At 44.0% G+C, this 25,942-nt stretch overlaps 1 protein-coding gene across 1 annotated transcript in view; it reads left to right on the top strand.

Annotated features, from left to right (window-relative positions):
- Positions 1-24,412, top strand: part of ZBTB10 (zinc finger and BTB domain containing 10) — a 33,155-nt gene extending 8,743 nt beyond the window's left edge. Inside the window, exons 2-5 of the mRNA XM_069731521.1 lie at positions 39-930; positions 17,795-17,860; positions 19,353-19,525; positions 20,458-24,412. Of these exons, the coding sequence (XP_069587622.1) occupies positions 39-930; positions 17,795-17,860; positions 19,353-19,525; positions 20,458-20,856 (1,530 nt within the window). The 3' untranslated portion in view covers positions 20,857-24,412. The remainder of the gene's footprint in view (positions 1-38; positions 931-17,794; positions 17,861-19,352; positions 19,526-20,457) is intronic.
- The last annotated feature ends 1,530 nt before the right edge of the window (positions 24,413-25,942 follow it).

Here is a 25,942-nt window from a genome sequence, read left to right as displayed (position 1 = left end):
TTTTTGCCCAAATCATTAATTTTCACTTTTCTTTGCAGGAGCCTGAAGTAAAAGAGGAAGTGCCAGAAACCTACAGTGACTATAGTATAAAGCCAAATGAGAATTCCTACTGTTATCAGCTTCTGCAGGAACTAAATGACCAGAGAAAGAAGGGCATTCTCTGCGACGTCAACATCGTGGTAAATGGCAAGGTTTTCCGAGCTCACAAGAACATCCTGGTTGCAGGCAGCCGCTTTTTTAAAACTTTATACTGTTTCACAAACAAAGAGAGCCGTGACCAAACCACTGTTACGTACTTGGACATCGTCGCCGTTCATGGGTTTTCGGTCATCTTGGACTTCATGTATTCTGGTAATCTCGTACTCACAAGCCAAAACGCCATAGAGGTGATGACTGTGGCTAGCTACCTCCAGATGACTGAGGTGGTCCAGTCGTGTCGCAATTTCATCAAAGATGCCTTGAATATAAGCATAAAGTCTGAAGCGCCGGATTCTGTTGTCGTCAGCTATAACAAAAGGAAAAACAGCGAGGGGAATCCTTCCCGGGAACAGAAGTCTGCTAGTTTCTGGGCCACCCGCAACCTTACCAGTTTAGCAAGCAATGTAAAGCTAGATACAGAAGGGTTCAGCATTGAAGAAGCCTCCACTGAAAACTTCCAGGCCAATGATTCAACATGGATTCAGGATAGTTCTCCAGAGGTTACGGAGATCGAGCCACCAGCTCAGGGAAAGGTGTTTGTATGGAATGAACTGGCTTCGAATGCAGTAAGCACGCAAGAGGGTAATAAGCAAAGGAGGAAAAACCAAACTACAAAGAGATTTGTGTATAACATCCCTCCAAACAGTGAACTTCAGGTAGATGGGAACACAATGCTGCAGCAACCTAACCCTTACCAGGAGGAGTATGTGCAATGCTTCCAGGACGGAGCAGGTAGGTCCTGGGCCCATGTATCTTTATTACTCATGGCTTTTTTTACGTGGAGAATGTATTAATTAAATGGGGTGTCTTCAAAGCAGGAATATTTGAGCTTCAGCCTCAGGGGTTTTTGTCCAAGCAAAGATCTCAAGCATGTAAATGTAATTCCTAAATTACTCATTAACTAGTTAAGTGCACGTCTGCAAACCTATTTACATCATTCTGCTCCATCATATGAAAGTGACAGAAGCACTGGCTCCTTCATGTGATGGACCCCATCAACACCCAAGTTATCCCATTGGTATAGCTGACAGGGTTTTTCTACGGCAGATAAAAGTGTTCTTTAGCCTTTCTGGCATTAATAATCTTTAAAGAAACTGAACCTGCAGTACATATTGGTTAGTTGATTTAAAGATTGGGATAGTGACATTGTAAGGTATTAAAGGGGTTGTCCACTACTAGGGAAACCCCTTCCTGATCAAAATACTTGGCGCTGATAAAATCATAAAGCCTGTACTCTCCTCCCATGCCGGCGTCGTTCCCGTGGTGTCGGCACTCGCAGTCCTGGGGCTGTAGTGCGGTTGTTGTGACACCGGCTGTCAATTAGCCCTGGCGTCACTGTCTTCGCCTTTGGACAAATCGAGCATGAAGAGGAAGCCGGGGCTGCAGCTGATCTCGGACTTCTTCTTCCTGCTCCATTTGAGAGGAGGCAGGGGCGGTGACACCACCACGGTTTGGGCGCCAGTGGCACGTTTCTCGGCAATATAGGAGAGTGGTGCCAGGATGGGAGGGGAGTATAAGCTTTATTATTTTATGGGGCCGTGTGTGGGGTAGGAGAAGTTGTTCAAGTACTGGACGACTTCTTTAATATTAGGAAGGATCAGGTGCCTACGTCGTGGTACCTGTGGTTGTCACAATTTAACCATAAAATCTCAGAAAGCTGGATCAACTGGATGGATCAACTGGAAATAAGTAAAAGGCAGAAGGCTAGCACTCGATTCTTATGGATATGACGGTGCTAGTGAACGGAGCTGATGGTCTCATAAACAATAGAGAATATAATCACTGCACTCGTACAAATTGAGGAATTTTGCTTCAAGTGAAAAATACAGGTGGCAGGTGAACTGACAGGCAAATTAACGTTTCGGCCAGTTAATGGCCTCGATGACAATGCTGCCCTTAAAATTTTTTCTCTAGGTTAGAACACAAAATGTCAATATGGATGGTTGCAGTAAAAATGAATGGACACAATTCAAAATAGGGGAAGTTATGCACAAGGGTCACCCCCGCGCTCTGACACGTGTACCAGCATCTCCCACTCGTCCACCAACGCCGGCTCCTGCAGCTGCGTCTCTCATATGCTCCTGGGGTATTGCTGTACCCGTTTCCACAGCTGCGCTATTGCCATTGGATTTGGCTCCCTAACCTATATGACAGCGCCGACCTGTTTTATCGGAATCTTCTTCAGACACAATATGTGCCGGTATTCGCTAAATAGCCACTGGTGTCGGCGTCTGCTGCAACGCTACCCAGCTGTTCCCAAGGCACATTCGTGTCTGCATACACAACTTTACCACTTATGGAATTACAGTCTTATTGACCTATATAATCAGCGTGGTGTCAGTTTTGACCCTTGTGCATAACTTCCCCTATTTTGGATTTTGTCCATTTTTACTACAACCATCCATATTGACATTTCGTGTTCTAACCTAGAGAAATTTTCCAAGGGCAGCATTGTGATCGAGGCCATTAACTGGCCGAAACGTTAATTTGCCTGTCAGTTCACCTGCCACCTGTATTAAATCTTTCACTTGAAGCAAAATTCCTCAATTTGTACGAGTGCATTGATTATATACTGGAAATGAGGGCACTGATGGTGAGCGGATCAGCAGCGTCTGGCTGCTCCAGAGGAAATACTGCACAGTTTCAAGTGCAGCCATTGTCATTAGGTCTTCCTCTGTGCAGTGCCAACTTTTTATGGGTAATTCTAGCTTAAACTTCTTCATTGGGTAAGTATTAGACAATTGTGTCTTCACATTGGAAGTTAGTAAACCTCTCCATAAGTCAATATTCTTATTGATAAAGCTGTTGGAAGCAATTTTCCTTTTAGGTTTTTCCTAAAAATAAACACTTGTGATGAGTTCAGAGTATGTACAAGCCCATTAACACAATGCTGCAGCAACCTATCCCTTACCATGAGGAGTATGTGCAGTGCTTTCTGAACAGACCATTAAGAGTACCCAGCAGCCGACTAGAATTTCTGTCGCTGGCCTAGCAAGATGACGTCAGTATTTGAACATTTCGTCACCTTGCTTATGGGATATTCCAGCCCTGTGACAATAGTAGCTGGAGTCAGAATGTGGACTTTGCAGGAGGTTGCTCTTGTGTATGGAATCCAATAAATGAGGGTGGTTAAAATAATGCAGGGAAAGAGCCCAGGTGCACTTGGTGAAAAAAACGACCCCTGCATAAAGAAGCATTCCTATTAAAATTATTATGGGCTAAACCTCTGTGAATGTACAGTGGGGCAAAAAAGTATTTAGTCAGTCAGCAATAGTGCAAGTTCCACCACTTAAAAAGATGAGAGGCGTCTGTAATTTACATCATAGGTAGACCTCAACTATGAGAGACAAACTGAGAAAAAAAAATCCAGAAAATCACATTGTCTGTTTTTTTAACATTTTATTTGCATATTATGGTGGAAAATAAGTATTTGGTCAGAAACAAACAATCAAGATTTCTGGCTCTCACAGACCTGTAACTTCTTCTTTAAGAGTCTCCTCTTTCCTCCACTCATTACCTGTAGTAATGGCACCTGTTTAAACTTGTTATCAGTATAAAAAGACACCTGTGCACACCCTCAAACAGTCTGACTCCAAACTCCACTATGGTGAAGACCAAAGAGCTGTCAAAGGACACCAGAAACAAAATTGTAGCCCTGCACCAGGCTGGGAAGACTGAATCTGCAATAGCCAACCAGCTTGGAGTGAAGAAATCAACAGTGGGAGCAATAATTAGAAAATGGAAGACATACAAGACCACTGATAATCTCCCTCGATTTGGGGCTCCACGCAAAATCCCACCCCGTGGGGTCAGAATGATCACAAGAACGGTGAGCACAAATCCCAGAACCACGCGGGGGGACCTAGTGAATGAACTGCAGAGAGCTGGGACCAATGTAACAAGGCCTACCATAAGTAACACACTACGTCACCATGGACTCAGATCCTGCAGTGCCAGACGTGTCCCACTGCTTAAGCCAGTACGTGTCCGGGCCCGTCTGAAGTTTGCTAGAGAGCATTTGGATGATCCAGAGGAGTTTTGGGAGAATGTCCTATGGTCTGATGAAACCAAACTGGAACTGTTTGGTAGAAACACAACTTGTCGTGTTTGGAGGAAAAAGAATACTGAGTTGCATCCATCAAACACCATACCTACTGTAAAGCATGGTGGTGGAAACATCATGCTTTGGGGCTGTTTCTCTGCAAAGGGGCCAGGACGACTGATCCGGGAACATGAAAGAATGAATGGGGCCATGTATCGTAAGATTTTGAGTGCAAACCTCCTTCCATCAGCAAGGGCATTGAAGATGAAACGTGGCTGGGTCTTTCAACATGACAATGATCCAAAGCACACCGCCAGGGCAACGAAGGAGTGGCTTCGTAAGAAGCATTTCAAGGTCCTGGAGTGGCCTAGCCAGTCTCCAGATCTCAACCCTATAGAAAACCTTTGGAGGGAGTTGAAAGTCCGTGTTGCCAAGCGAAAAGCCAAAAACATCACTGCTCTAGAGGAGATCTGCATGGAGGAATGGGCCAACATACCAACAACAGTGTATGGCAACCTTGTGAAGACTTACAGAAAACGTTTGTCCTCTGTCATTGCCAACAAAGGATATATTACAAAGTATTGAGATGAAATTTTGTTTCTGACCAAATACTTATTTTCCACCATAATATGCAAATAAAATGATAAAAAAACAGACAATGTGATTTTCTGGATTTTTTTTTCTCAGTTTGTCTCCCATAGTTGAGGTCTACCTATGATGTAAATTACAGACGCCTCTCATCTTTATAAGTGGTGGAACTTGCACTATTGCTGACTGACTAAATACTTTTTTGCCCCACTGTATATGTGGCGAAGGTCCAGTAATATACCCATCGATCGCCATCTTCTCTGATGTCCAGGTCCGCTTCATTCTCTTCTTAGTCACATGACTGAAATTCTGACTATAGCTCACACTGCTGTGTATGTGTGACCTGGAAATCGCTATTAGGCTGGGATCACGCATGCGAGAAACACGGCCGAGTCTCGCATGTTAACACCCGGCCCTGCCGCCTGCATTCTGAAGCAGAGTGTACGGCCGCATAGCAATACATGCAGCCGCATGCTCCGCTCCTGAGTGACGGCGGCAGTGCCGGGTATTAACATGCGAGACTCGGACGTATTTCTCGCTTGTGTGATCCTGGCCTTACAGTGCAAAGCTATGTAGCTTTTTTTTTTTTTTTTTGACTCTCCAAAGACTAAGGGTATGTTTCCACGTGCAGGAAACGCTGCGTGTCTGACGCTGCATAGAGCCGCAGCGTCAGACACGCAGCGTCCAGATGTTACAGCATAGTGGAGGGGATTGAATGAAATCCCGTCTCCACTATGCATGGTAACACACGCGGCGGCCCTGCGACTCCGGACATGCTGCGCGTCTTTTCAGATTGCAGCATGTCCGTATATCTTGCGGCGACGCTGCGTCGCCGCAAGATATAGCACAGTGCCCTATGCGATGGGTGCGATGATGCCGGATGTGTGCTGTGAACACATCCGGCATCATCGCGTCCCAGAAGGGGGCGGGGCTTAGCGCAGAGCGGCAAAGCCACTCCGACAATACCGCCGGCCATCCTGAAAGTGGACACATACCCTTACATTGCCATAATGTCCTCCTGGTCAAACATAGAAGCCTTGTGTTATCCGGATAGTTGGAATTACCGTCACGTGATCCAGAATAGGGGCAGAGCGTCACTGAAAACAGATGACATCAATCAATGAGTGTATTAAAGGGGTACTCTAGGAAGAATAAAACATTTTTGTGCAGTCCATGCCATCATAACTATAAAGTTGAGATGCCCAGTGTACTTTAATTATGTTTAGAAAACTTGTAATTCCGTGTGACATCAGCTGCCCCTCACTGCTCCCCCCGCCTGTCTGGTACATGACCACACACAGCAATGTGCGCCTCCCCACTGTGAGCGACAGCCAGTCTGAGAAGAGGGGGTGGCCACGCTGCAGAGAAATCAGGACTGGCTGATGACGGCATGGGATACAGCACTGCTGTAATGTCCCAGACCAGGGGTGTGAATTCGGTATAAAATGGACAGACTCCGACTCCTAAAATATATAATAAATTGGGTACAGTAGTTCAATGCAGGTTGTGCTGTAAATGTTTTCATAAGAATTGGGAAAATTGTGAATTGTCCTATAAATGATTGTTCTGCAGAGTCAGTCGTGGAGTCTTGAGGCGGAGGTTTGGCTTACTGAATCCATAGCCCTGTCCCAGATGGGAGGGGTGAGCAGTGAAGAGCAGCTCCTGTCATGCCAGACCCCTGATAATGTCTCCCTATCTGCAGTCTGAGGTGAGGTGGCGTGGCCAGTGAAGGAGACATTATCAGGGGGTTGGCTCCTACTAGAAGGGGGAGGGTTTAGGCCATGCACCCTCACCTCTGACTGCAGACAGTGGCATTATCAGGGGGCTGGTGTGACAGGAGATGCTCCTCACTGCTCACTTCTCCATCTGGGACTTTACAGCAATGTGCAGCTCCCTGCTGCTTCCATCCGGTCTCCTGATAATAGCGGTTTCCCTGACCACATCCCCTCTTCTCAGGGTGATTGTTACTCCTAGTGGTGAGCTGCACATGACTGTGATGTGAGGTCCCAGACGGGAGGGGGGAGCAGTGAGGAGCAGCTTCTGTCACACAGAATTACAAGGGTTATAAAGATAAAGTGCACTATGCGTCTCATGTTTATAGCGTGAGGGTAGGGACAGTACAATAATGTATCTCCCCAGAGTACCCTTCTAATGCACCTACACTAGATTACATATACATTCACACATGTTTAGCCCATAAACATTTTAATGGGGAGTGCTTCTTAAATCCAAGCCCTATGAGGTTCACTTTGTGTTTAGGGCCATTCCTAGCTGCTTTCCTGTCAGAGAAACATTATATGGTTGTTTGGTGTTTTTGAAGGTACATGTGGGTTTTTCCATTCAATGCTGAAAGCATAGAACTTAAAGGGGTATTCCCATCTCCAAGAGACCTAGCGAATCAGATAAACTATACTACATTTCTAATTGGAGTTTTTTGCTATTGCTATTATTACACCCACATTTTTGGTTACAATCTTTGAGATGGGAATGCTCTTTTAAGGCTGCAGCTGCATTCTTGCTTGCATTTTTACAGATCAAGGTGCTGACCGTTATTTAATCTCATGGCACAACAAGGACTTTAGAGTTTTATTTGTATGAAAAAAGGGGAATGGTTAACGGGAGAAGTCAGCTCACCATTTGCAGTCTTTCCAATGAGTTCCACGCACAGAGCCGCCTGGGCTAGGGCATTCTAGTTCCAAAGAATGAAGAAAAGAAGGTACTCCAGTGTTGAAAAATATAAAACTTTATCTTTAATGGAAAAAAGTTATAAAAACAGGCACAATGCGGACAACATATAGATCCCAGAGAGCTAACAACCGACGCGTTTCGACACTCCGGTCTTAATCCTGGTTGAGAAGTTTAATATTTTTCTACGCTGGAGTACCTTCTTTTCTTCATTGTTTCGACTTTCATTGTTCCTTAGGCTATGTGCCCACGTTGCGTTTTTTTAAGCGTTTTTTCCACTGGGGAAACGCTTACAAAATGCATCACATTACTTTTAGTGGAATTCCGCATTGTTGTGCCCATGCTGCGTTTTTTTTTTTTTTTTTCCACAGCGGAAAAAAATACAGCATGTTCACTAATTTTGCAGAATTGTAGCGATTTTTTTTCCCGCTATATAATTGTATTGGGACTCATGGAAAAAAAACGCGAGCAAATTTCCTGGCAGGGGAGTCCGGTTTTGATGAGGAAATTCTGCAAACATTCTGCAACGTGGGCACATAGCCTTAGGGTATGTGCACACGTCAGGATTTCTTGCAGAAATTTTCCTGACAAAAACGGACATTTCTGCCAGAAATCCGCATGCTGTTTTTTTGTGTTTTCTCATGCGTTTTTGAGGCGTTTTTTTGTGTGCGTTTTTTCCCAAATGCATAGAATAGTGGGAAAAACGCAGAAAATCCACAAAATTAATGAACATGCTGCTTTTTTTTACCGCGATGCGTTTTTTTCGCGGAAAAAACGCATCATGTGCACAAAACATGCAGAATGCATTCTAAATGATAGGATGCATAATGTATGCGTTTTTAATGAGTTTTTATAGCGTTTTTTACCAGGAAAAAAACGCGAAAAAACCTGAACGTGTGCGCATAGCCTGACACATACAGTTTAAAAACTGATCTGCTTGTCTAATCTGTGAGACTCGGAGAATGTCCTATTGTAATCTAGTTTGCACATTAGTTGCCATTAATGTCTACAGGGTTCCTTGAAAAATGGAAGACATCCTTTTTTGTTTAAAGGGTTCCCTAGCCACCGGTCATGGAGACTACTAGGGCAGGCAGGCCCCCGGCAGCTTCTTGAGTGATAGGTCTCTCCGCTGAGGACCCGTCTGTCCGACTAGTCTCCTGTGTGGCTCAGTCCCCGGTAGCTATTAGGCTGTGTGCACACGTTGTAAGAAGGAACATAAACCAGCTCACCCGTGATGCAAGAATCAAACCTCGGGAGCACGGACCCGCTGTGTCCAGGCGTACAAGGTCCAAAAAAAGAAAGGAATATCCAGCTTCACCGCGTCCGTAAAAAATTTTTTCTTTATTCACAAACTTTAAACATGGAGGATACAGACTTCAGCACAACCATATGGGTAAGAATCTCAACGCGTTTCTGGAGACTAAGCTCCCTTAATCATGACATGAATAAAGAAAACTCTTTTTTACGGACTCGGTGAAGCTGGACATTCCTTTCTTTTTTTTGACCTTGTGTGCATATGTTGCAGATTTTTCGTGTTTTTTCGCTATAAAAACGCGAAAAAATGCATACATTATGCATCCCATCATTTAGAATGCATTCCGCAATTTATCTGCACATGATGCGTTTTTTTCCGCTAAAAAAACACATCACGGTAAAAAACACAGCATGCTCATTAATTTTACAGATTTTTTGCGGATTTCCCACTATATTATTGCATTGGGAACCTCCGGAAAAATCCGCAAAAAAAAAAAGCACCAAAAACGCTGTAAAAAAAGTGCAAAAAAAATGCATGCGGATTTCTTGCAGAAAATGTCCAGTTTTGCTCAGGAAATTTCTGCAAGAAATCCCGAACATGTGCACAAAGCCTCAAAGTACATTTTTGTCATGAATGCCGCAGCGTCTGAAATTCTGCAGCCACGATGTGATACATGCTGTATGTGGATCGGCCAGTATGAGTCGGCCGACAGCTTCGTTTTCTGTCTGTTGTTCACCGATCCATTGTTTAGAGCTCACGGAAAAAGAAAGATCTTTCAGACTGACTGATTCTGTTAAAAAAAAATATATATATATATATATTTTTTTTAATGGATGGAAAAATGAAGATGGGTGTGTGACTGTAGCCCAATTCTGGAAGGTGATATAAAGCTGGATGTTATGAGAGAATGCAGTGCACAGGGCCGTCTGCACATAGCAGGGTGTCCTGTGGTGGCAATGCTCGGTGCTGCCCCTGCACTGATCTGTAGCCGCAGTGCTAGTGGACAATGGCTGCCCTCATAGATGGTGGCGGGGAGGGCTGTGACTGCTCCCGAAGTTGTAGGTCAGCTCTGACTGTAGAAATAGAGGGGAGTGTGAAGGACCCAGCAGCAGAGGGTCACTGCTGACATGGGTTTTAAAGAGAACATTGTGCTGATACTGGGGGAGGGGCAGATCCACGGCGCTGGTCATTTTATCGTGTGGGTTATCTCTGCCAGTTTGTGGGTGGCATTTCATCAGTTCTCCTCCCCAATGCTGGTACTGTAATAGGTTTCCATTCACTGGTGATACATTTGTTGCAGACATTTTGGTTCAGTACTTCTGCATGCTGCGGTGGTTTTAATTTTAGCATCCACATTTAGATGAATAGGACAGTCCCCAAAAATTCTGATTAAAATCTGCCAGTTGTGAATTCTCAGTTAAAGTGGTGACTGTCCTTTCTGCAGCAGACGCGCTGTAGATTCGATACCTGTAAAGGCTGATCATAGAGCAGGTGCTGAACTCTACATTGTCGTTGGTTCTCACATTTACTCTAACTAAAAATTTACAAAGCGGAACATTTAGGACCTAATTCATCAGTCTACGTCCGTTTTACGACAAGTTGAGGAAACGTTTTGTGACCCTTCCGGTAATTACTCCACCTCCGCCATCTTCTTTAAAAGTGGCCAGAACTATAAGGCTATGTTCACACTCTGCAGATTCCACTGCGGATTTTTCCGCAGCAGAATTGCAAAATCCGCAGTGAAAACCCATCGCGGTTTTTACTGCGGATTTATCGCGGTTTTTACTGCGTTTTCTTCTGCGGATTTTCATCTGCAGTTTTCTATTGGAGCAGGTGAAAATCCGCAGAAAAGAAGTGACATGCTGCGGAATGTAATCCGCAGCGTTTCCGCGCGGATTTTTCTGCAGCATGTGCACAGCGTTTTTTGTTTCCCATAGGTTTACATTGAAATGTAAACTCATGGGAAACTGCTGCGGATCCGCAGCGGTCAAATCCGCTGTGGATCCGCAGCAAAATCCGCAAAGTGTGAATATAGCCTTAAGGGTTTGCCATAGTGATGAGCGAACGTATTAAGGTGTTATCTGAGCATGCTCGGGTGCGAACAGTGTCTTCGGCATACTGGAAAAATATGTTCAAGTCCCTGTACCTGCATGTCTCGCTGCTATTTGACAGCCGCAGCACATGCAGGGATTAGCTAACAAAGCAGGCAATCCCTGCGAGACATGGAGCCGCGGGGACTCGAACATATTTTTCAAGCACAACGAAGACACCTGGTTAGCACCTGAGCATGCTCAGATAACACCTTATCCCAGCACTTTTTCTCATCACTAGACTTGTCCACCTTTTGAAAAGTTTTTTTTTTTATCTTCCTAATTAAATCTTGTAATTGGGGCTACAAATTATTTCTGCAATTGGGTTGCATTAAAGATGCTGCACTTTGCCTCCTATAGCCGCTGTATTACACTGTCTATTGCTGGCTGCATGATGAGTAGACGAGGGCGGCCACATTATCGTTATTTTATCAGTTGTGTTGGGGACACGGTTCCCGGATCTTATTATACAGGTATGACCGGTTCTCCTGCTCTTCTTGGTGCAGCTTCCATCACAGCACAGGTCCCCCGGTCCATACAATGGCTGCTGGTGGAGGAGCAGTGACCGGACCTGTCCATCAGCCTCCTCCAATAGAAAACCTCACATGGAAATGCTTTTGTATTGGAGGAGGCTGATGGACAGGTCCGGTCACTGCTCCTCCCCCATCAGCCATTGTACGGACCGGGGACCTGTGCCGTCTGTGATGGAAGCTGCACTAACCAGAGCAGGAGAACCTGTCATACCTGTATAATAAGATCCGGGAACCGTGTCCCCAACACATCTGGTAAAATAACGATAATGTGGCCGCCCTCGTCTACTCATTCTGCAGCCAGCAATAGACGGTGTAACATACATTTTTAATGAAACACAATTGCAATTTTTTTTTTTTATCCCCAAATGCTTGTATTTAAGCAAGAAAAAAAAAATTGGTCCCCAAAGTTGGACAGCCCTTTTAACTAAAGGTTGTGCTGAGCTCATCAGATTGATCAAAATGTACAGCACAAGTGAAGGTTTGACATATGTATTCCAGCCTTTGATTAGGGGTGCATTTCTTACTCTGGCACACAACATCTGAACGATGGCCGAAATACATTGAGCTACATTCTTAATGAGTTGGGCACATGTTATTCCAGAGCACCCTACCCACATCAAGACTGGCACACAATGCTGCAGTCCTGAAGCTGGGCCATAGGCTGTGTGTGCACTGAAAGATGACGTTTGACGAGTCTCCATATTAAAGGGAACCTGTCACCCCCCACCCCAGCCGTTATAAACTAAAAGAGCCACCTTATGCAGCAGTAATGCTGCATTCTGACAAGGTGGCTCTTTTAGTTATTGGTGCTGTAACTGCAGAAATAATTGTAATTTGTCGCAGCGCTGCCCGTCCTCTGTCCTCATATGTCCTCATATCATATACGATCATCATATCATCATATCATATGTCCTCATATCAGCAGCTAGACTGCATATGAGGACAGAGGACGGGCAGCGCTCACTGCGCCTGCCCAAGGCATGACAAAAGAGCGCAGGCGCCGGCTGTTTTCAAAACCGCGCTGAGTAGGCGGCGCCCGGCGCCAAGAAGACTTGAGTGACGGCTGTGTGGCGTCTGCAGCACGGGGGGGGGGAAAGACCTGCCTCCAGGACTGAAGACAGGTATTTAGGACAAATTACAATTATTTCTGCAGTTACAGCACCAATAACTAAAAGAGCCACCTTGTCAGAATGCAGCATTACTGCTGCATAAGGTGGCTCTTTTAGTTTAAAACACCTGGGGGTATTTGTCATCAGATGAAATTAACTTTGTTCATTCTGGCGGTGCATCCTCCTGTGTAATCAGGACTCTCGCTGCCGAAAACCATGGCCGCCTTTGTGCAGTGCGCGATAGATTACCGATCGCCGAGTTTGCATTGTTTACTGCAGTCTGCCTGTGTAGTGGCCGGCCATTGGTAAAACTTTACGTTTAGTGCCGCTGGTTCTTCCGTATAAATGGAGCCTTAGATTATAAAATGTTGGCAAGTGGCCTTAACGTTGCCATATATACATATAAGAAACGTTAGGAGTATGTATAAAGTAAGGCGTTTCCACGTCTCCCCTTGTCTTATTGTAGCCCATCTGTCAGCTCGGGGGCTCTGGCCAGGTAGGTGGTACACGCCTCTGAGAGCTGAGCTAACTTTACCTTTTCCCTCCCCCTTCACCCATGCTTTGCTTGGGGCAGTAGAAATCTCCATTGATTGGCAAATGTAGGGTTCCTGTTTATAAAACAGCCACCAGGGATAATGGTGTAGGTACATCTGCATCATTTAGGTTACTGTTAGTGGGGCAATGCAATGTGTTACCAGTACGGTAATTTGGGAACAGTAGCTCCTTTTGTCTGTCCCTTCCCAGTATCTGTGTCTGTATGCACAGGGCATCTTTTAGACTTTTGAGCTGCTGTTTTTTGGGGCTCTTGTCTATTCTCTTTTTGCTCTCTTTTTTTTTTTTTTTGTGAGAAGACATCTTGATGTAAACTATTGAGCAGAAACTGCTTAATGCCACTACTTTTGGCCACTTCACGGCTTTCGAAGCCTATAGCAGTTAAAACAAGCTGAAAAAGGCCGAACACATGCGCAGTAAGGCTTCTTTCACACTAGCGTCGGGCTCGGCCCGTCGCAGTGCATCGGGCCGAGGTTACCGACGCTAGCGTTGTCTCCGCCGCACAACGGGTGCAGCGGATGCTGCTTTTCAGCGCTTCCGCTGCCCCATTGTGAGGTGGGGGCGGAGTTCCGACCGCGCATGCGCGGTCGGAAAAGACGGTCCGTCGGCTGCAAAAAAAGTTACATGGAACGTTTTTTTGCTACCGACGGTCCGCCAAAGCACGATGCAACCGTCGCGCGGCAATGCGTCGCGTAATGTTAGTCAGTGGAGAAAAAACGCATCCTGCAAACTCTTTTGCAGGATGCTTTTTTTCTGCAAAACGACGCATTGTGACGGATTGCAGTTAACGCTAGTGTGAAAGTAGCCTAAGTCATGTTGACATCGCACTGCATGTGTTTGTTATTTTTAGCCTTTTAGAAACACTTTTTCAGTTTTTTGGTGGAGTCTCATGAGACATTGTGCTGCATGTACCTTATTGTTTTTAGTGATGCATCGTATTTGTCGTGTTTTGCAGCAGCGTTTTTTTACTCTTATACATAAATTGTCAGCTGCTAGACGTGAGCTACCTGCAGAATTGTCAGGTTTACGTCTTTTAGCTGCTTCACAACTTTTTGAAGCCTAAAGCCATGAGGATCTGTTTATACCAAGGAAGTTGACGGGCACAAGGGGGCATTCTTTGCGTCTGGAGGAGAGAAGGTTTTTCCACCAACATAGAAGAGGATTCTTTACTGTTAGGGCAGTGAGAATCTGGAATTGCTTGCCTGAGGAGGTGGTGATGGCGAACTCAGTCGAGGGGTTCAAGAGAGGCCTGGATGTCTTCCTGGAGCAGAACAATATTGTATCATACAATTATTAGGTTCTGTAGAAGGACGTAAATCTGGGGATTTATTATGATGGAATATAGGCTGAACTGGATGGACAAATGTCTTTTTTCGGCCTTACTAACTATGTTACTATGTTATGTTAAAAGAAGGTAAAAAGATGGCAGAATAGGCACAGAAAGTCATTCATTCATTTACATGCTTTATCTGGAGGGTTCCAGGCAGAATCTGTGTGAAGATGATGTGCACGTACCCTTAGGTTCCCAAAAGAGTGCAGTTTCAGGGCACGATCACTGCATAGGACCGTCTACCATTTAATAATAAAATGATTTTATGATTTGGTAATTACCTGAATTGTCCGTGTTCTTATGTCACAGTGAATCACATTCACATCCTTCACTTTAATTGGACAAGGAGGTCATCTGGTTCTGGGAGCATTGTACTAATCATAACAAAGGCATGGGGGTGGGGGGCTCTTTTTCTCTGAGATGAGGCTTGGACTGTCCTTTGATGCCTACCCCTCTATTATGTATGTAATATGAGATGGTGCGTACAAAAATGGTGGTTTAAAGTACTAGTTCCATTTCCCAAAATAATTTGCCTTTTTATTGTGAACTCAGAAATTCTGGTTGCTGTCAATACAAATATAATAAAGGATCTGAATATTTTGGGTAAAGCGGACCGGACCTTTCACTAGTTTGACTATAGCCACATCATGGAATAGTGGCTACTGAGCTGAATAAAGCAAGTCTTTATTTTTTTTTATGTTTCCTCTTTGATGCAGAGATGTTGGCCTGTAAAGTTTGTTGTAATGTTCCTCTCAGCCGAGGAGGTGTTGGCAGAGGTTCGTCTCTAGGGGTGGTTACTTTTTCTCCTGCATGATGTTGACCAATCATAAGCAGGAAGTGTTATTTATTATGTAGGTCATTAATAAATCACTGTAATGTAGCATAACATGCTGCTATAAGCAAGTTTGAAATGCATGTGAAACAGATTTCATGTGTTATGAGTTTAAAGAATGCACTGGGGGCTGACATCTTGGTTTTGCAGCAGTAGCAGGGCACTATCCGTGTCAGATTACGGCACCCCATGGACATAGGGTCAGCGCCAGTCTATTATCTCCTATCTGTAACATTGTAGCTGCTTTAGCAGTGAGCTGGGCACGCCTCTGTGGGCTGCACAACTCACTGCTGTAGGTGTGACTAGCTGCCATTTTATTATAGCCCTGTGCTCTCTATCGCAGGACAGAAGAAGCCCTCACTGCTCCTCTGTACTCCAGGCAGGCAGGTCCTGGGCACAGTGGGCAGACATCCTCTGCTCCTCACACGCTGCCCTGTGTGCTTCTCCTGCTCTGTCTCTGCCTCCCCCTCACACACAGTCCCTGTGATCTCTGGTAAGCTGCACTCACAGCCTGCAGAGAGGGAGGTGACACCTGGAGAGACAGAGCAGGACAGCTGACAGGACAGGGATTAGGGTGGGGGAAGGAGGATGGCAAGAATGTTATTCACAAAAAATGCTGCTGAGCCCACTGTGTTCTGCTCCTCTGTAAACAAGCTGTGCCTCTGATGTAGTAACTGCTGGTGATAGCAGGTCACAGGGCAGTCACACACAAAATGGTGCTGCCCTGTGATGCTGCTCTTCATTCTGCCCCAGGGATATTAGACCACCCAAAAGGGGAGGGAAATGGTGATGTCAGCAGTTACTGCCCCAATTTTCCAGCAAAGAGTAAAATCTGCTAAATCTTACTATAGCTGCTTGAGGTCTAAAACGGAAAATGCTCCCCCTAGTGGTAAATATGTATATTTGTAGAAAAATATACAATATTTTTCATATAGAAATGTTTGCAAACATTGCATTAATACATTTTAATTACTATTTTAAGCTTAATTTCACAAAAAAAAACAAAATACAAGAAAACTGGTGGCACCTTCCCTTTTAAGGGGGGGAAAAAGAGAATGTCAGCTGCTCTGTATTTGCAGCTTTCATCTCCTAGTGCTGCCAGTGTGGGGAAGAAGTACAGCAGAGCTGACAGCGCTGTGACATGAGAGCTGCAGAGGTGTTTGTAATCACACACGACTCTGCTCTACTCTCTCCTCGCCCATTTGTAATCGCAGTAGATGGCGGCAGTGAGACCAGTGAGGAGAGCAGGGCTGTGCCTGGGGGAATTTTGCTTCTCTTCTCCCATCCCATGACTTCTTGCTTATGATTGGTCAAAGTCATATAGGGGCAAAGTACACTCCACAAGAGACGGATGTCTGTTACCCAGGTTAATACGATTAATCCCCAATCCCCACAGTTTTAAGCGTGCCCTAAAAACTCATTTGTTCAGACTGGCCTACCGCCTCAATGCATTAACCTAACTATCCCTGTGTGGCCTATTAAAAAAAAAAACAAAAAAAAAACATTCAACATAATCAGGTTCCTTGCATCATGTTTTCATACACTTTTTATGCAGTTATTAGCCCTCTGTGTCTATACTGCTACATACTTAGGCAGTTAACTGGTTCATGCAGCTTTACATGAACACCCGAGCCTTAAGGTATCTTCACACTGAACAACTTTACAACGAGAACGACAGCGATCCGTGACGGTGCAGCGTCCTGGATAGCGATCTCGTTGTGTTTGGCATGCAGCGGCGATCTGTATCCCGCTGTGACATCGCTGGTCGGAGCTAGAAGTCCAGAACTTTATTTGGTCGTCAGGTCGGCGTGTATTGTCGTGTTTGACAGCAAAAGCAACGATGCCTGCAATGTTTTACATAGAGCGAACAACCAGCGAGAACGATAAGTACGTCACTGGATCGCTCCTGCATCATTCAGCTGTTGCCGGTGTTTGACGTCTCCTAGCGACCTAAACCGCGACGCTGCAGCGATCGGCTCATTGTCTATATCGCTGCAGCGTCGCTAAATGTGACGGTACCTTAACACTATGGCCGGTCCGAATAACTATGGTAATTACCATCTACCTCTCGTGTCTCCCCTTTTCCTCATAGTTTGTAAGCTTGCGAGCAGGGCCCTCATTCCTCCTGGTATCTGTTTTGAACTGTGATCTCTGTTATGCTGTAATGTCTATTGTTTGTACAAGTCCCCTCTATAAGTTGTAAAGCGCTGCGGAATATGTTGGCGCTATATAAATAAATATTATTATTATTATTATTACACTGCCTTGGTTGACGGGGCAATTGGAATCTATGCGTTACAAGCTAATGTCTCTGCAGCAGAGATGAGAAATAAGAATGTTCAGCCCCGCAGCCACTACTCCATGATGTGGGCAGTGTAACATACAAAGTCATTTTTACAGCTCATATTTTTTGTCTTCTTGACGATGCTACAATTGCAGCATCATAAGAAGAGCACCCAAGTCTCGGCTATATTGAAGGAACATTATCAGCGGCTGCTTGTAGCGTTTGGATCCTGTTGTAGTAGATATGTTAGAATGATTTCATTTTTTAATGTTTAGCCTCTGGTTTGTTTTTTTCAGGTACCTCAAATGAATTTAAATTCAGTATGCTCCCAGAAACCTGGCAAAGGGAATCGTGGGAAAACGGTAATCCATCTTTTCTCCTTTCTAGTTGGATTGCTTCTTATGTTGTACTCGGGTATGATGGGGCACAAGCTCCAGCCTCCCTAGGTCCCATTAGGAGACACAATGGCAGATCCGTGCTACAGCGGAGATATCCTGCTACCCATCACTATTTGAGCATCTGCGATCACATCATCAGTCTGCTATTAATAATCACCCCTCAGCAGGGCATTTTGGAAAGCTGAAAACCATTTTTCAAGTAGGCCAGGTGCACACGATCTGGAAGTGGCAGCACTTTGGACACGGCACATGTTTGCTGTCTATTGGGCGCAGGTAAATATGCATGTGTTCACTGTACCATGTGGATTCACCGCGTCCTATACATTCTATGGGTGAAATATCGCTTACGGAGATGCTAGAAATTGACTTGCTGCGGTCTGGAGAGACGCGCCGCATGTAAGTCTCCGCAGGCGTCTGTGGCGCATAGTGGACATGGGATTTCTTGAAATCCCATCCACTGTGCTGTAACATCTGGCTGCTGTGGGTTTGATGCTGCATAAGTATGCGGCATCAAACCCGCAAAGATTACTGATTGCGTGCATATACCCTTAAAGTATCCAAAATGAACAGGGATAATTAAAGGGGTTGTCCACTTTAGGAGAACCCTTTCTTAATCAATTCAGGGCCCCAAAGAAATTAAAACAATGGCTACTTTCCTCCCGCAGCGGCACAGTTCTGGCAATGTTGCTGGTTCCAGTGCCCGCTTCTTAAATAATCTATATCCAAGTATAATTGCAATATGTATGTACTGCTTCAAGTCACATGCCTTTTTCTTCAAGGGAATCTGATGCCACTTATAAAGTCATGTAGGGGGCTTAGGCCTTTAATAATCATACCTGCAGTAGACATCTCACTATTTTAGTTTTACATAAAAACAATATTACGTATAGAAATGTGGCGTCCATGGTGCACCCTTGGTGTGGCCAAGAACTTGGTGCACTATTCTGTCCCCATGGCATCTGCTGTACCTGATCTTAGCTTGTTTTTACACCCTTCCCCCATCGCGAGCGCTGACTAATCTGCAGTATACACACAGGGGACATTTCTCTCCTTTCATGACTACAGCGGCCACACGCAGGATCACAGAGTAACAGATAAAAGATAGGAAAGAGGGAGGAAAGCATGCGTGTACTGATGCCTCCTCTCTGGGCAAAGGGTCACTGTCACAGGCCAAGGGGAGCTGTGGGGGGTGCTGAGTGCAAGGAATGGGGCACCGAGCCCTTGGGCAGGCCAAGGGTTCACCGAGGACCCCTCACATGCATGTGCAACAAAACATTTAAGTGAAACTAAAGTAATAATCTATATTTCAGAAACAATTTGTATTTGTTACAGGCTAAGTTCCCTATATAACTGTATAAGTTATATAATTTGAGTTGGGGGGGTGACGGGCTCACTAAATCTTTTAATACATTTGTCATTAATGTGATTTATCATTTCGTGTATTTTTCTTCTTTAGGAGATGCATCAGCGGGGCTCAACAAACTAAAATGTCCTCACTGCAACTATGTAGCAAAATACAGAAGAACGCTGAAAAGACACTTACTCATTCACACAGGAGTGCGATCTTTTAGCTGTGATATCTGTGGAAAACTGTTTACTAGAAGAGAGCACGTCAAGAGACATTCCCTGGTATGTTCCTCCGCAGCCATCGCATTACAGCCATATTAATAATCAGAGAGCAGGTCTGACAGCCTGGCTGGTATTTAGTCACTGCGTTCTGCTATTATGTTCTTTGATAATAGGTTAAGGCCTCATTCTCACTGGGGTCTTTTAATTCAGAATTTCTAAGCCAAAACTTTGAGCTGGAGGTCTTTCTAAAGATCCATTCTGTGCTTTTGGTTTCCTTTTCTGAGCCAACAAATACTGCTATATTTTCCTGAGCAAAATATGGCCGAGCCCAGACAGTGGGACTATGAGATCCGGGCTCGGGAGGAGACGAAGAGTCACAATAAGCAGTAAATACATGAATTATTATTTGTTGTCTTGCCATTAAAATCCACTTCATTGCCAATAATCCTGAGTTGGAGAGTGCAGGTTTCCTAAAGTATCTTCTGACATTAAGAATTTTCAGTTTCACAAAGCTTCAGCTGTCAGCCACAGGCAAAAAATATATCTCTATGGTGCCATTATGGAAGAGTGCAGGAGAGTTGAGCTGTGCTAGAACCAGCTAATGATGGAAAGCCACACAGGCAGCTATACGGATGTAGATGGTCCAGCAGTGTACTCTACTCTGGCAGAGGGTGAAGTCTACACTTATTTAGCTTGATGATGGCTCAAACGTGGAGATGGGAGCACACGGGAGAGGGGTCTGCAGCATTGGGGAGAAGCAAGTGCTGCTGGGAAATGTAGATTTGGCAGATAAGAATAAGACTGCTAATTTCTGCTATGTGAAGCTGAATGCACAAAGGTGCCAATAGAGACCAAAACAAAGGTACAAGAAAAACTTTGTTTGCTTAGTTTGCATATTAATAGTTATGCATTTACTGCGCTTTGTGAAAAATGGTGTATTGTGGGAGCACCCCTTTAATTGGTATCTAAACTACCTTTCTGTTTTTGTCCAGGTGCACAAGAAAGACAAGAAATACAAGTGCATGGTTTGTAAAAAGATCTTCATGCTGGCAGCAAGTGTTGGCATTCGGCATGGCTCCAGACGATACGGAGTGTGTGTAGACTGTGTGGATAAATCCCAACCGGGGTTTCAAGAGGCTGGTGTAGATCAAGTGACAGACCAAGACTTCCCCAGGGATGAAGAATACGACGATAATGACCCTGTGGAGACGGTTGATGCAGATGATGACCTAGTTGATGAAGGAGAAGATCAGAATGACCATTCTCGGTGGTCCGAGCAAAATGACCCATCACGCTGGGGAGAACAGAATGATCCGTCACAGTGGGAGCGACAGAAACCTCAACCGCGGTGGGACGAGTCGGGAGACGTTTGTATGACGATAGATGATTGACTGCCGATTGGCATGTAAAACTCAAGGGTGCTGCAGCTGGACGGGACATTACTAAAACATTGGACTGAAGGCTTACAATACATGGTACCGTGCTGGACGATAGTTGTTGCTGTGAAAACTGTAGGGTTAAAGCCTTATAGCAAAAATAAAATTGTTTTATTTTGTTTTTATTTTATTTTTTTTTTATATATATTTTTTTTGCACAGGACTGTACAGAATACAACCATTTGGTTGACATTTACAGAGCCCTAACATCTCCAATCAGTTATCAAAGAAATTTATTTTTATTTATAGGATATAGCTATGTCGGTCCTATCGGAGCCTAAAAACTACTATTGTAATGTTAATGCGTGTCTCAGTTACGTTTTGTTAGTATGATGAGCCGGGGCGTGTATGTGATGTCCTTACACTACTAGGGTGTGAATAACGGTCACTTTTTTTTTTTTTGCGCGTTGCTACCCCTTATTGCTCTGTATAGATCCATCTACTGCTTTAAGCTAAACTGCAGGTCTATATCCGATGGGTCTGGGGAACTTTCTGACATTTTTTTCTTTCTCTGCAAATGGGTGATGAAAACAAGATGTTAGCGTTAGATCACATTTCTGCCACGTAGAAAAAAAAAACCGTCTATGTTTTGGGTTTGTTTTTACTTTGTATCATTCACTGTGATTGTATCCCCATTTTCTTTAATTTATTGTCTGTAAAGGCCAGCAGTTTTGTTACTGCCCTGTCCCCTGACGTTGGCCCGAGTGCTGAAATCACACCTCGATCTACACTTCAGCAGTATGCATATAAAGGGATTACTGAACTGGGGGGGCGGCAAGTCGCTCAGGATTGTAGGATCATTTCTGTTTTATCGTTCAGTGACTTGCTCCTGAATTGCTGCTTTTTCTATTCTCCATGACACATGGCTGAATGTAATCTTTTATTAGTAAGGCAGTGCGTTCCACGTTCTTTTATGTCCTCCTTTTATTAAATGTGGCAATATTTTCCCATAAATGCCTGACTTTAGCACTTGGCATGCAATTTTTAATTTTTTTCCCCCCCTTAAACCTACCATTATATATTTGCTTTTGATAAGCAGACTGTCCGTTGTGTCCTCGCTTCTCCCAAATAGGCATTTTCAGTAGTTCAGATGATGAGAAACTTGCTCTCGACAAAAATAGTTAAAACTCAATGTCCTTGCAGAGCGTCACTGCATAAGGGAACATATTTCTGTACGTATCTGATGCCTGTGAGTGCCGGATTGCACGACGTCTCCCGAGGATGGTCATATCTTCCCCCTAGTAGTAAAGTGCCGCAGCCTTCAGCCAGGAACCCGAAGGCTAGCCTAAAATTCTTGTATGTGGTCCTGTGTTTCCCTCTGTGTACATTTCCTGTTTTGTTTTTTGTTTTTTATTTTTATTTTTTAATATATAATTGATTGAAACTGAATTGTCCTAGCTGTTTGGAGTTTTTATGTAGAGCGCCCGGCAATTCTTAGTTGCTCAGAGGTTTTTTTCTTTTAATTTGTTAAATGATTTGCTTTATGATTGTCTTTTCTGTTAATAGGAATATCATGTCAGGTCGAGATTTCAGATGTGTACAAACTGCAATTATCTTTACAGTTTTATTATTTATTTTCTATATATATATATTTTTTGGGGGAGCAATATTGCATTGACTATCTAACTAGAAGAACAATGAAGTCTGTTTTATTTACATGCTACCATGTGTTAATTCTTTTGATTCTTACTCCAGAACATCAGGTATTTCTATACAGCCAAGCAGTTTGCAGGTTCTTTACTCTTGTTCCTGCTGCTGATACTTCTCCCAAGTTCAGTTTTGGGTTGACTTGATGGTAATGGGGTCGTCTGGTCTCCTGTTAAGTTTGCAGCCACTCTGTGATTACTGACGCCTGAATCCTTGCACCACACACTGTCGGGATTCTCTGGTGTTGTAGTACGAATGCAATTTGCATATTTCTGGTCACAATCCTACTTGACTTGCAAGGTCGAGCACGTCTAGTCGGCACGTAATTTCATGTATGCAAATTGAATTCCCTGGTTCACATGACGACTCGCTCTCACCGGTGACCATGGGCAATCCGACAGCGTTAAGTGCGTGCTCTACAAGGACTCCGAAGTCTGCAGTCACATGGTAACTGCAGTTTTATCAGAAGACCGGACAATCCCTTTAAAGGGAACCTGACGGCTGATTCATGCTGCCAGAACTACGGGAAGAATGAATCAAGAGTCCGGCTCCATCATTTCAGCCAGGTATGCTTTTTTCTGATATTTGAGAGGAAATATACTTTTAGCATCCTGGTGGGAACTATGAAACTAGGATGACTAGTCCAAGAAGCCGCTCACTGATGGTTCCCCCGCTCCATGATTGACTTACAGGCCTGTTTCTGTACAGTGGGGAAGACCTGTTAGTCAAGGACCGATGCCACCATGGAACATCCTTGTCGCATAGTCCCCAGCTGGCTTATCAAACTATTTTTTTTTTTTTTTCTCTCTCTGAAAAGCCTCGGCATTTCATATTAACGACATACATGGCTGAAATGGGTGTCAGGTCCCCTTTATACTCCCTTCTCCATACTGTGTACTTGCCTAAGGTCTATGCTGCTGCTATTGTGGGTGTCTTGTTGTAGTGGGTATTGCGGCCATTGGTTGGCGCTCTACTTTGCTGCCCTGCTGAGTGACGCATAAAAACGTCGTACACTATAGTGAGTAAGGACAGCCGGCTAGAGCCAGGAATGCCCATTATCAATAAATCTTAAGGTGGGAAATGAATATGACATGTCACCCCAATCCAGACTTTGGAGGAGTGTTCCCCTTTAAGTATTTTATAAGCTACTATAAATTGTATAAAGGAAAGGAGAAAAAAAAAAAGCATTTAGGCAATGTTCATTGTAATGTGTCGCTGCATCCTGTAACAATATTGCTGTCTAAATTGGAATATATTTATTAAAAGTCCCCCAGAATAATGGCCGCTGGCCTATAATGGGAAACTGCAGTCAGTTGATTTTCATTACGTTATTGGAAAGCGAATACCTCCTAATCGTTAAATGTTACTTTTTTTTATTATTCGGTTAATTTGATTTGATTTTTTTTTTTTTTTTTGTCCTTTGGTGAAGTCCAAAATAGATTTCGTTTACTTAAATTGTGAATATCATGTTCTGCTTTGTGAATATGTAAGTAGTGTTATTTTTTTTTTCCCCCACCCTCCTATTTCTCATGTAGACTCCTATAAATAGTTTAAATAATTTGCTCCGTATAGATATGTCAATATATACGTATATATATAAGAAAATATAATATATACATTTCACAAAAATCTGCATTTATATTAGGAGCAAGCTCACTCAGAAGCGTAGACCCTCGGACCTGGCTTTAAATTCTGTTGTGTAATTATTATTATTTTTATTCCCCCCCATTTGTTCCCACAAATTCTTATTCTATTGAAAATGAGTTTTTATTACTTCAATCATTTATGTATATTCGATAAATTATGACCAAATGTGATGTTAGATTGCATACAGTAAATTGAAATATACACTTGGTACACTACAGCATTGTTGTGGCGTTTTATTTCCCGTTACATGACGGGTGCCTGTGTGGTTGGTTGGATGTTTTGGTCTATAGCGGTACATGTTGTGTGTGCACCTAATCACAGCGGGATACTGAAGGATCTGCGCTCACTCAAATCACCGTATGATGTTTCTCCAAGAAACCAGACCAGATGCCAAGGAGTCCGCAATTTGAGAACTTCCGACTTGTGTACATCGCCCTAGCTACAAATGTCAGAAACTAATATACCCCCTACTGCTGACCGCTCTGGCCATTGTCCGGTCCTCTTCCTTCTACCGTCGCAAAAGGTGGAACCTAGAGGTATTTTACTTAAATGACGACTTCTGTCAGGCCGGGGTCACACTTGCAAGTGGAATGCGAGAAAGTCGTGCGAGTCTCTCCTCAATACCCGGCACTGCCACCGGCACTCGGGACTGGAGTGTGCGGCTGCATGTATTTCTGTGCAGCTGTTATGGCCTATGACTGAGAGGATGATAGCCACGCTCTATTCCAAAGTTTACGTGTTTGGGACAGTGTCACCATGTACAGTAGTGTTCAAAATAATAGCAGTCCACTATGATTAACCCGGTTAATCACAGTTTTTGGTACAAATTACATTACCACGTCACACAATTTACCATTTGGTGCTGTAGGTTCTAAGAAAATCAGACTCCGCATTCATGATCTGCAGGTTTTTGAGTCTGTGTTAGAATAATTAATTGAAAGGAGGAGTGTTCAAAATAATAGCAGTGTGGAGATCAACTAGTGAGGTCAATCATTCTGTGAAGAAACGGGTGAGAATCAGGTGGCCTTTATTTAACCATGACCCCAGCTTTTTTTCTGTTTTGCGTTTTCTTTTTTTGCTCCCCTCCTTCCCAGAGCCATAACTTTTTTTTTTTTTTTTTTTTCCGTCAATATGGCCATGTGAGGGCTTATTTTTTGCGGGACGAGTTGTACTTTTGAACGACATAATTGGTTTTACTATGTCGTGTACTAGAAAACGAGAGAAAAAATTCCAAGTGTGGTGAAATGCAAAACAATAAGCAATCCAACAGTTATTTTTTGTTTTGGCTTTTTTGCTAGGTTCACTAAATGCTAAAACTGACCTGCCATTGTGAATCTCCAGGTCATTACGAGTTCATAGACACCAAACATGTCTAGGTTCTTTTTTTTCTCTAAGTGGTTAAAAAAATCCAAACTTTGCTTTAAAAAAAAAAAAAAAAAATGCTCATTTTCCTATCGCCACGACAGCACCCATACGAGAGAGGGGATCCGCCCACCATCTGGACAGGAACCTACAGGATTTAAAGGGGCGGTCCCCCTCACCACTCCAGTTTGGGTTCCTGTCCGGATGGTAGGACCCTGCAGGATGTCTCTTACCCAGGTCCACCAGGCCTCTGCGCGGTATCCTTGAGAACGGCAGAATCGGGGACTCTGGAAGCAGCGTCGGGGGTGTTCTTTTTCAGACCCCTCCTCGTCTGGCCGTACGGATGCGATCCCAGGGGTCGGGCAGTGCCGCCCTGGGTCGCGTG

This window comes from Ranitomeya imitator, chromosome 6 (genome assembly GCF_032444005.1).
Source record: "Ranitomeya imitator isolate aRanImi1 chromosome 6, aRanImi1.pri, whole genome shotgun sequence".
Classification (NCBI taxonomy): Eukaryota; Metazoa; Chordata; class Amphibia; order Anura; family Dendrobatidae; genus Ranitomeya; species Ranitomeya imitator.
The sequence above is the reverse complement of the archived record's forward strand: the minus strand, read 5'-3'. Positions and strand labels throughout refer to the sequence as shown.